Source organism: Micropterus salmoides, unplaced genomic scaffold (genome assembly GCF_014851395.1).
Source record: "Micropterus salmoides isolate LMB-PRFRI ecotype aquatic unplaced genomic scaffold, ASM1485139v1 Ms_hic_scaffold_13, whole genome shotgun sequence".
NCBI lineage: Eukaryota > Metazoa > Chordata > Actinopteri > Centrarchiformes > Centrarchidae > Micropterus > Micropterus salmoides.
This window is the reverse complement of record NW_024040374.1, coordinates 28,948,279-28,960,133: the sequence shown is the minus strand read 5'-3', so window position 1 is coordinate 28,960,133 and position 11,855 is coordinate 28,948,279. Positions and strand designations below refer to the sequence as shown.

Sequence of the window (11,855 nt, the reverse complement as noted above, 5' to 3'; positions counted from 1 at the left end):
TTTCTGTCAACTCCCCAGACCTACCGTCCTCACGATCCCCACCAGATGCCCTCAGACGTTTCCTTTTTTCCCATCACGTGACTGCCCCACACATCTACATACCTGTTCCCACTTCTCTCATCAGCCCTGCATTTACCTGACCCACTTTTCCCACTCCTCATCTACAACTTATTCTCTCATCAGCCTCTCACCTTGTACACCAATCATACAAGTTCACTTCTGTGTTTGTTGCCAGTTTCACTCTACTTGTTATGCTCTGCCCTCTATTTTCTGTTGATATGGCTACACACTCTTAACTCTTAAAGTCTGTAGTACAGCTGTACATATCACAGCACAGTATAATGCTGTATGCCAGTGGTGGATGACAAATTCTGATTCTATAAGTTAAAGCAGCAATACCACACTGTGAAAATACTCAACTACAAGTAAAGGTATGTAAGTATTATTGATGAAATGCACTTAAAGTATCAGAAGTAAAAGTACTTATATGCAGAAAAATTGTTCTTCAGTGTTTTACTTATTATTATGTCGGATTAATGTCATGGGTGCATTAATGCATTGCTAAGATGTAGAGAAGTTGCATAAAATAGAAATACTCAAGTACCTGTACTAAATTTTGTAAGTTACATTTACATACATTGTAATATAAGTGTTTATAACATATATATATGGCTTATAACCGAATGTTGTCTTTAAAATAATCACGTTTGGCGTCACTAGAGGGCGCACCACTTGTTATCAAATAACCTTACCAGTCGAAATGTGTCTCTTTATCTTTGTGTGTCACATTTTAAAACCTGTTTGATTTCGCTTTTTGAATGTTTTTTCATGCTTCACATATGTTGATAGGTTACTGAGTTTAAAGCCTCTCGTTGGGGTTTTCTCATAGCCTAGACAGAATTGTTTTCTTTTTGTGTTTTTTTTCATAATTCACCACAGATACAGAGTGACTCCGCATCTCCTCTTCACCATCTGATCACGTTTTTGTTCGGCCAATCAGAGGCGGCGGGGGTGCTCAGCAGTGCTATAAATCCAACGTGGAAGCTGAGAGGAAAGTAGGAATGAAAAACAATAGACACCTTCACACCGACCACACATCTAGAGCCTCTTTTAATCTCTTGATATTTTTCTACACTTAACATAAGGTAAGGGATTTCAGACTGTTACATATTTAAAGACAGATGTGGCTGGATTTATTTCTACAAGAGAAATCGAAACTTCCGTCCTTTTAAAAAAAAACAAACAAAAAAAAACGTGTTAATGTAATGTTTGAATGTAGTATTAGTGATTCTTTAGTGTAATTCAACAACCATGTGCATGAGAGCAACAGATGATTAGACAGAGTCATCATTCATGTTGCTGTTGTTTAGTCTGTTATAATGGAAGTAGTTGCCTTGGAGATTGTCCTTGTCAATAACAGTTAGTTAAACCCTTTTTTTGTGCCAAATGTTTGTGCTTTTCATAACATCCCCTCTGGTTGTGTAGATAATTTCTCATGCGCATTCAGATAAAGTGGTTCCACTGTGGGAAGCTCATCTGTCCTCTTCACCCTGTAGGTTTTGTGGTCAAGAAAATGGCCACCTCAACCAGTTCAAAACTGAACAAAGCTGTTAAACAGCAGTACATGGATCTCCCTCAGGGGGACATGGTCCAAGCCATGTACATCTGGATAGATGGTTCTGGAGAGGGAGTGCGCTGCAAGACCAGAACTTTGGATTTTGAACCCAAGACAATTGAGGGTAAGATCTGGCTCCTGTATGATCAATACAAACATCTAAACTAGCATACAGTCGATCATGGTTGAAGATATTTAAGACTTTGGACATCAGTGATTTCAAATTTCTGTGTCAGATCTTCCTGAGTGGAACTTTGATGGCTCCAGCACCTACCAGTCAGAGGGCTCCAACAGCGATATGTTCCTGATTCCTGTAGCCATGTTCAGGGACCCATTCAGAAAAGACCCCAACAAGCTGGTGCTCTGTGAAGTGCTCAAGTACAACCATAAGCCAGCAGGTGACTGAGCAGAGCAGAGGAACAAATCTGAAAGTCATTGCATTTAATTTTAATTTATAACATTTAATTTAATACTCTATTGTTGTTCCAACAGAGACTAATCTGCGCAACAGCTGCAAAAAGATCATGAGCATGGTGGAGAATAACCAACCGTGGTTTGGTATGGAGCAGGAGTACACACTCCTGGGTATGGATGGACATCCCTTTGGCTGGCCCTCCAACGGCTTCCCAGGTCCACAAGGTGATTATCGGTTTTCTAGCTTTTCTCATTGTTTGAAATATAATACATTAGCAATCCTAGATTGCCAGCTGAATGTTAAAATTTAGTTCTTTCCACCTGATTAGGGCCCTATTACTGTGCCGTGGGAGCAGATAAGGCTTATGGACGAGACATAGTGGAGGCACACTACAGAGCCTGTCTGTATGCTGGGGTTCAGATCTGTGGAACCAATGCTGAAGTCATGCCAGCTCAGGTGTGACCCTGTTTATTTTTTCTGTTGTCCCACATTCAGGGTATTTTAAGTCAGTTGAACTGTGTCCCACCAGTTTATAATGTTGTGTCTGTGATTCAGTGGGAGTTCCAGGTTGGGCCTTGTGAAGGCATCAACATGGGGGACCATCTGTGGGTTGCTCGGTTCATCCTTCACAGAGTGTGTGAGGATTTTGGAGTGGTGGCGTCCTTTGACCCCAAACCAATCCCAGGGAATTGGAACGGTGCCGGCTGCCACACCAACTTCAGCACAAAGGAGATGCGAGAGGAAGGTGGACTGAAGTAAGAATCACTTTATTGTTTCAGTCTATTAAATGGCTAACTATTGTATGATTTTTGAACTTGGGTGTTTTTTGGTTTTAGTGTGTCACTAATTCCCTCTTTGCTTCACAGAATCATTGAGGAGGCAATTGAAAGGCTGGGGAAGAGACACGGGTATCATATACGAGCCTACGATCCCAAAGGTGGGCTCGACAACGCCAGACGCCTCACCGGTCATCACGAAACCTCAAACATCGACGAGTTCTCTGCCGGGGTGGCCAATCGTGGCGCCAGCATCCGCATCCCTCGCACGGTGGGGCTGACCAAGAAGGGCTACTTCGAGGACCGCCGTCCATCCGCCAACTGTGACCCTTACATCGTCACAGAGGCTCTGGTGCGCACATGTTTACTCAAAGAAGAGGGAGAGGAGCCCACTGACTACAGGACATGAACAGTCTATGACAACATGTCATTACCAGTACTGTATTTAGCCATGTATATTTCAAGACTTGATCTTTACCTTGTTGAATTTCTTACTTGACAGACAAAAGAATAATTTACGTATTCCTGCGGTCTTTGTGCATTCGGTTGTATGCAGCAGGTTGTCTTTGCTTCTGGCACATACATTGCCTTTTTCCCAACGCATTGTCGAGGTGTCATGGTAGAAGATTATTTGTATAGAATTACATTATTGTAATGTGTTAACTTGTACTAAGGAAAAACTGTCTTAAGTGCAGCAGAATTTGTCTGACTGTAAGGATCCCAAAGACATTTAAATATTTAGCAGTCTTGGCCTCACAGTGGTTTTATCACGTTGTGGATAGATACGGTCACTTTGTAAGTCAATCTACTTTTGTATGTTTTTGTAAAAAAAAAAAGCATGTCTGTGCTGTTTCCACTTGTAATTGTCACTTGCAAAAAATCCTTAATAAACTAACATTTTTACATCTGTCTTTTGACTCCAGTTTAATGTCGCATGTATCCTGTCATGCTGACACAAACCTGCTTAGCACATCCAGACTACCAGCTGATAGAAATCTCTGAAATGTGACCAGTGTTAAGGGAGAATGCACTTGTAATGTTTAGGAAATGGTGGTTAATTAAGACAAGGGAACATCCACGTGATGCTTATTCAAACCTCTAACAGACCAAGTCGCAGCATTTGCTAGAAAATCAATATAATGTCAAACCTTTTGAGAGGTTGGACAGATTTTTGTAATTTACTGTAACGGTACTGACTACTTGCCACAGGTGAATCCAAACTTTGCGTATAACAGTCTTTCTAGTGTGTTCTGACTTAAACTTATGGCGAGTAAAGTACAGACAGGATGGGGAGTATTTCCAAAATCTGTCTGAAGACCTGAGAACTGAACCAGAAGGGGGATGGCTGTTCATTTTGAGCAGTTAGTTGTACAGTGCCCTGTATAACTCACCATATCACATTAACTACTTAAACAAGTTAACTAACATAATTTCGTAGTTAGAGTAAATAAATTCTATAAAGACAACTTAAAGGGATTATTAATACTTAATGCAAGGCTGCTTATTAACCATCACCACATTAAAAGGCCCCTGCATACTCTATACTCCTTTAAAACTGAGTCAGTGTCGTGACTGTCTCCAATTTCACTTGATTTGTACCATGTTACACATGTCATCTCTTAGTTCGTATCTATTCCTACAAATGTGTTAGAGTAAATATACACCCTGTACTGAGCTGATGAGGGTGAGTCATTCCTCGCATACAGGAATGTTTTCTTGCCAAAATCATAGGATCAGATCCTCGCTGAGAATCTTATTCCAAACATATTTAGTGAACCCAACAACCACAAATGGGGTATTGTGTGTAGGAAGTTTTCATCCATTGAACTTAAAAAAAAGTTTCTCGACTCTAAAGGGACACACAACAGTTTTATTGCAAATTCGATGCGGCATTCATTTCGCGCTGTGGTTTGAAAGATTTGAAACATGCTTTTTTTTGAGTTTGGTAATTCCTCACAGATAACATCGTGTCTGCTATAATTTGTGTGCATCGTGTCTGAGTATATTCTGAATTTCTGCTTGTCTGCTCTTTCATGAGGTTGCATTCTTGTTGTAACTAGTAGTAGTTATAGTTACGATGGCAGAAATCCAATCCAATTGTTCAAATTACTGCTAATAACTAAAAATTATATTTATATTATATATCTAAAATAAGATTGTCTTTGAGTGGTTTAGCATTAAGCCTAGATTTAATATGAACAACCCTGTGTGTTTGAGACTTAATTTTACTCTGAGGGCCATGAACTGGGATCGCTGGTGGCAGGAAGGTGACAATGTGGCCTAGAGAGCCTCTCCAAGTCAGTGTCCCTGAGTGAGACATAAAATTTTGTTCACTAAAAAGGAATACACCGTCAACAAGATGCGTTTAAACAGTTTATTGATGAAAGTGATCAACTCGGCTGTTGTCCTTCCCTTGCATTTTGTGTTGTGGGGTAGCTTCGGTAGGGAATCTGCCATAGCATCCGGGCACAAGGTTAAGGAGTGTTAGGTGGGTGTTTATGGGAATGCCGGAAGTATGGAGTTGTGGTCCTGCTCCTAAAACTATGCTAAATAGCTTCAAAATATAGAGATATATATGAAGGGATAAACAAGAGATAATAAGTAGAACATAAATGCATAGACAACAAAAGGAAGACAGAAAATGAAAGGGGATCCTTACATCCAAAGTATTTAGTTTTCTAAGGGAAAACTTTTAATCTTGGATGGCCCCAGTGTTAGTTTCATGCCATGCTATACTCATTGATCTGTACAAAATGATGCCATGATGAAGAACTTGCAGTGCTATGCTCTATTAAGCTCGGTGTGAAACATAAACCCATCCTGAGGTTCTTGAGCATAAGGTAAGGTACTGTAAATCCCAAGTTGGTTACCTACCTTCATTGAGGACGCAGCTGTAAATTTGGGGTGTTCTAACTTTATTTGAACACAGTAATGTGCAAAGTCTTGTAAGCCGAACTTCTTTCAATTTAATTCCATAAAGGCAATAGTTCTACATATTCTTCTTCTTGAAGTAGCATGGACGCCCTTAAATGAACTGGAGTCACAGTGAGTATAGTGGTATTTGCTTGCAGCAACGTATTTGACAGCAGTCTTGAGAATACACCAAATTCGATTTGTCTGAGTTTACTGCCAAACGAAGATCACGTTGCATTGGCCTCCTTTAATTATGTCTACAAGCTAAGCAAGATTTTACTGCACGTAAATGCCACTTGCAAACAGACATATTGGACAGAATCACAGATATTCAGTCAGTGGCATATTTTGTCACTTATTACTACAGTGAGAGACAAATTAAGAAGAGTCACCTGTATTACGTAGAAACTCTGACTGAGGCTATCATTGAAATGCCTTTTCTTACGTGTGAATGTAGTGTACTGTATATTTACTGTTGCACAACCTACTGATATGTCCCTAATGACTGAGGGAGCCCCTCCTCAGTTTCTCCTGTGTAATTTGACTCCATTATAGGCTACTGGGTGTACAGAGTGGTGCAAAAGTGTGTGGATACTCCACTTTGGCAACAACATGAGGATAGTTTTTTTATCCAGCACTTTTCATCCAACTGGGCACTGGGATGTGCGTGTCTTTTTTATCATCGATTAATAATATGAGGGCAAATTATGATATTTCAGATAAGTTAACCTGGGCTGATAAACTGGAAGGAGAGCAGGTTTCATGAAGAAAACATTACGCCTAGAGCCTCGTTTCCATGGCAGCCGAAGTCTAAGCTCACGCAAGCTGGTGTGTGGAAGAGAAGTGGGGGGTGGGGAGCTATACCAGGCTATTACATAACAAGAGGCAGGTCAAGAATATGCATAGCGCTGAACAAAGAACATGTATTTTACAAAACGCAACTCTGGCTCTTTTTAAAAAATGTCCAGGAAAGTCATTGTAGTATCGCATATCAAGGCACGCCACATAATCTAATTTCCCCCTTTTGATCACACACAACACAAACTATTCATTGTAAATAAAGAGGCATTTGCACTTCAGTCAGTTGCTCTAGAATCAATCAGATATCTTGAATCCAAACAGCAAATGAAAGCACCTTCCTTGACTGCGTTAGCGCTAATCTCATCAAATAAATGCTGTCTCTTCCGCTTTGGAGGGCCTATCGCCACAATATCACCACTACCACTGATGACACAACAGACTTTCTGTGTTTTCTGTCCCACCCCTCCCCCTCCAACTCAACCTCAAAGGGCCTCTTCCCCTGCGGCGGTGGGTTTGGGGACATGTAGTGAAAACTGTCGCAGCATGGCTGGCCTGATTGTTGGAAACTTGAGCAGCTGTTAAAGCAGAGCCGCACTGTGAGACAGAGAGTTTAGAGAGCCCCGGATGGAGGAGCATGGAGATCAGACCACCATAAATTGTGACCAACGTCATCAGCATATCAAACAAACACATGGCAGTCGTATGATTAGAACTGTCCTGAGTGCCATGATTAAATCTGACCTCAAAGCTCAGCTCTTATCTATGTAGATTTCATGTAATTGCTAAAATACTCCAGCTGGATAATGGGACACAACAACATTCAATTCAGCACAAAAAAAATGTTTAGACAAGGAGAATCCTTGTGTGTTGTCCTATTAAATTTGGCAGTCCTGCTGCGCGTGCACCACAGCTGACTGTGTGATAAGAAACATAAGAGAGCAGAAATGCTGGTGACAGGCCTAAGAACAAGCTCAATGCAAGATATTAGTCCTGGCTGATTTGGTGACCTGTATAGTTGCTGGTAGTAACAGCAAATGCAAACTATTGTGCTTTTAAGAAAAAAGTCTTTTTTTCCCCCCATCATTCTGTGAACAACCCTGATCTGATTTTATGCTGCACACAGCATGAGTCTGCGAACAGCATGGCGCAGTGAAAGGAGTTGGTTACCTCGCTGAGAAGTTGGAGGTGTGCAGCCTGTCGCCTGCAGCTCTTCTGCTCAGTGTGGCTGCTCCATTACTCCCTGCAAAATTTCAAACTGATCTGCTGTCAAAAAAAGACCACTGTCTTGTTTTGTTCACTCAATTTTGATGAACACAGCAGTCAGTGGTAATCTCGCTGACAAATACATTGCATTTCATGTGACTACTTCATAAGATACAAGATAAAAGGTGGATTTATTTGTCACAATCTAACAGCTTATAGAGTGAAATTTAGATTGTAACTCTCTTCTGCTACGTAGCAGACAATTTACATTAATATAGAAGCAATTATAAATATGGTAAACTATAAATGTGAATTAGAGTTTAAGAGTCTGATAGCTTGGGGGGAAAAGCTGCTCTGCAGTCTGGTGGTGTGGCAGCTGAAACTTCTATGTCTCTTCCCAGAAGGCAGCAGGGTGAACAGGCTGTGGCTGGGTGGGTGGGTACTGTCCTTTAGCATCCTTTGGGCTCTGCAGGCACCTCACCTCACCAATATCACTGCTCGGGAGATGTATACCAATGATCTTCTGAGGAGTTTTAATCACCCTGCAGAGCTCTCCGGTGCAGGGCCGTGCACATCCCATGCCAGTTTGTGATGTTTCCAGTCAGTTTTCCGTTGCTCCTCTGTAAAAGCTGACAAGAGCTTGGCGTGGGAATTTGGCCTTCTTAAGCTTCCTCAAGAAATACAGTCGTTTCTGAGCTTTCTTCACCAACCTGGAGATGTGAGATGACCATGTCAGATTCACCTGCTCCACCTCAGCTCCACTGATGTAGACTATGCTACTCCACTCAGTGACCACACCCTTGCAATTGAAAAAGGGAGACATAAAAAGTCTGGTCCTGGGACAGCAAGTGGCTCAGCAAAACAGTTGCACTTAACGTTTGCTGCGTTTTGTTTTGTTGTAATGTATAACTGCTAATTTGAGTGGTTTTGATTAGATTAATCTTGTTATGTCATATTTAAATGTAAACTTTTGGGATTTTGTTGCAAACTGCTTTGGCAACATCATTTAAATGAAACAGTCATGCTAACGAAGCACACTGAACTGAAATGAACTGTACACAGAAGTGTGTGTCTTTATCTCTTTTTTCCTGAAATCAACGATCAGCTTCCCGCTTTTGCTGACGTTAATAAATATGAAGCCACAGCCCAAGCCCCCCATGAACTGTGCTGCCCTGCTTTATAGTCATTTTGTCACAGTATGCCCATTCAAGTTAGTGGAAGGCTAAACAGTAAGTCTCTGGTGCTCTTGCTAAGGGAGGCGGGGTTAAAGGAAATGTTGGTTCGCTTGTGCTTGTGGGGCTGGACAATGAGGGAGTTATGCTAAAGATCTGGGTAATTTTATACTCACGTGTAACTGAGCAGCAGAATCTAGTTCTCTTTATACATCCATGCTACAGCCAGAAGGTGGTTAGCTTAGCTTAGCATAAAGACTTAAAGCAAAGGGAAACAGCTGCTGGTTGCCTGGCAACCAAAGTTGACAAAATCTGTCTACAAGCACCTTTAATTTTAATTATTTAATTTAATTAATCTATACAAAAACCAAAGAAAAAAATTATACATTGCTGTTTTACGGGGGTTATATGCATGACAAGGTGGTGTAAACACACCACATGCCGTCATTTTACACTAACAAAAGCGATACAACATGTTAATTAGTGAGCTTTAGAGGGGCTGGTAAGTGGATTTTGTTGGAGGGGACCGTGCTAGCTGTTTCCACCTGTTTCCACTCATTATGCTATTAAGTTATGGTAACTTGCATCAAATGTAGTGGACAGATATGTGGTCTCAATCTTCTCATCTAAATCTAAATTCTCTTTGGTGTAAACATTTCTTTTTATACCCACAGAGGAGCCGCTCTCAAGACAGGTTGTAATTAACAAGAAGGTGTTTAAAGTTAACGAGAAAGGGCAGAGGGCTTTACGGCTTTCAGGTTTTCCCACCATATTGTTGACATAAACCGGTCATGAATTTGAAATTTGTCGCCCCTATGGTATTGAGTTTTGTGTTGTATCCATAACAATCTGATCATTTTACTTCATGCTTGAATAGCATAAACAGTAAGTTGAACTGCTCTAAAAGTCATTGTAAACATGAGGAGTTGAAAACATAGGTCAAAGCTTCACCTGTTTTTCTCCTCTGTGTTTGGCTGACAAGACCAGACAAATTTTTTCCCTCTTATCCTGTTTTGCTGAACTCCTTGGTGTCAAGTTGCTAATCCGCAGCTGGGACAAAAAGTTCTCACTTTTTTTCTTTGAGTGTACATGTGTCTGCTACTCAAGCGCATCTTGTTCTTTGGAAAGATTTACAATAGTAGCCCCTTTGCAGGTTCGGCGACATCTTTTAAATCACTTCTCAAGACATTCCTTTACAAAAAAGCCTTTTATTAATTATGGTGCTTCCATACTTCCATCTCTGTCTTGTCTTATACGTACATTTTTATTATCACTTTTGTGGAACATTATTTCTTTTTACGTTTGTATAATTTTTAATTGCTTGATTTTATTTGCCTATGTCTTGAAATGTTTTTAATTTGTGTTCAACCATGTAAAGCACTTTTACATCATTGTCGAGCATTGTTCTGCCGTTAAGCTGAAAGCAGAGGTAATAACAGAGCTGAATCGACATCTGACAGGCTGGGACACATGAGGCGCTGTCTAAAATCACACTCTGGGGCAGCATTGTGCCTGCATTGTTTAGTTCAGGGTAAAAAGGTAAAGTCTTCTTTAAGGCAGTATTGCAGGATCTCTGTTTAGAAAGGGCTATAGTCCACCAGGTTTTAATGAGCCTTCTGTAATGACTTCAAATAACAAACAAGTCTTTGCCCTGCAGAACAAGCTAATCAGCAGTAAATGCTTCTTTAACTATCTTTGTTTTTTTCACAGTTTATCTGAATATAATGAAATCACATCAATTGATGCCTGCTAACATATAGGTTTGATAAGTTTTAAGCAAAAGTAACCTAAAGCAAAATGTTTTCAGAATTGATTTGTTTACTTGGACTTTCTTTCTGGGCTCTTTCACTGGTCTTCTCGTTTGCGTTTTCACCTCCCCCACTGTCAAACCCCATCCTGCAGTTTACAATCTTCTATTGCAAGGCCTTCAGGAACTGAGCGGCAACGCCGCTCCCATCCTCCAGAGTTCAGCCACAAAGATAATGAATTTTCTCAAAGGTCACAGGGTGAGCAAGCCATGACCGAGAGTCTAGTATGTCCAGTTGTGCTTTAAGGAAACATGACTAAATGGGAATATAATAGACTGTTAAGTGGGACCAGATGGCTTCATGGTGGTGCGAGCTGACAGAGATAACAGCAGTAAGAAGAAAGGACACTGTCTTTGTTAAATGCAGACAGTGTAACCCCAGATATGTAACTACAACGGAAAGACCTAGAGCAGTTGGCTGTGACTCTGAGGGCATACTATATGCCATGTAAATTCTCATATGCCATTGCTGTTTACTTCTTTGTTGTTTATGCCAAGTGCTGAGGTTTGACCACACAACCTCCATGAGCTCTGCAGGGCAGGCTGGGTTACTGAGTTCCAGAGGTCTTTTGGAATTTCACCAACCCTCATATTCCTAAATTAGGTTATGGCATCTTCCAGATACAGCCATTGGTTAACACAGGGGTGTCCCCCTGTTCAGTATTTCTGAAAACTTACATTATGGCATTTTCCAGTCTGTACACTGAACAAAATTATAAACGCAACACTTTTGTTTTTGCCCCCATTCATCATGAACTGAATTCAAAGATTTAAGACTTTCTCTATCTACACAAAAGGCCTATTTCTCTCAAATATTGTTCACAAAGCTTTCAAAATCTGTGTTAGTGAGCACTTCTCCTTTGCTGAGATAATCCATCCACCTCACAGGTGTGGCATATCAAGATGCTGATCAGACAGCATGGGGATTGCACAGGTGTGCCTTAGGCTGGCCACAATAAAAGGTCACTTGAAAATGTGCAGTTCCATCACACAGCACAATGCCACAGATCTGCCCATGAATTTAATGTTCATTTCTCATAAGCCGTCTCCAAAGGCTTTTCAGAGAATTTGGCAGTATATCCAACCGGCCTCACCACCGCACACCACACGTAACCACACCAGCCCAGGACCTCCACTTCCAGCATCTTTACCT

General features: G+C 40.9%; 1 protein-coding gene across 1 annotated transcript; it reads left to right on the top strand.

Moving 5' to 3' along the window:
* Window positions 1-991: 991 nt before the first annotated feature.
* On the top strand, window positions 992-3,716 carry glulb (glutamate-ammonia ligase (glutamine synthase) b). Its single transcript, XM_038716788.1, has 7 exons — window positions 992-1,145; window positions 1,557-1,739; window positions 1,852-2,013; window positions 2,108-2,254; window positions 2,359-2,486; window positions 2,586-2,785; window positions 2,897-3,716. Exons 2-7 carry the CDS (start codon window positions 1,574-1,576, stop codon window positions 3,213-3,215), a joined length of 1,122 nt encoding a protein of 373 aa, XP_038572716.1. The 5' UTR covers window positions 992-1,145; window positions 1,557-1,573; the 3' UTR covers window positions 3,216-3,716.
* Window positions 3,717-11,855: the final 8,139 nt, after the last annotated feature.

Bases quoted from the DNA above. Each gene is read 5' to 3' on its own strand.
- glulb (XM_038716788.1), top strand. From the start codon at position 1,574: ATGGCCACCTCAACCAGTTCAAAACTGAACAAAGCTGTTAAACAGCAG. The intron at 2,255-2,358 runs GTGATTATCGGT...CCACCTGATTAG, and splicing joins CGGCTTCCCAGGTCCACAAG to GGCCCTATTACTGTGCCGTG. The intron at 2,786-2,896 runs GTAAGAATCACT...TTTGCTTCACAG, and splicing joins CGAGAGGAAGGTGGACTGAA to AATCATTGAGGAGGCAATTG.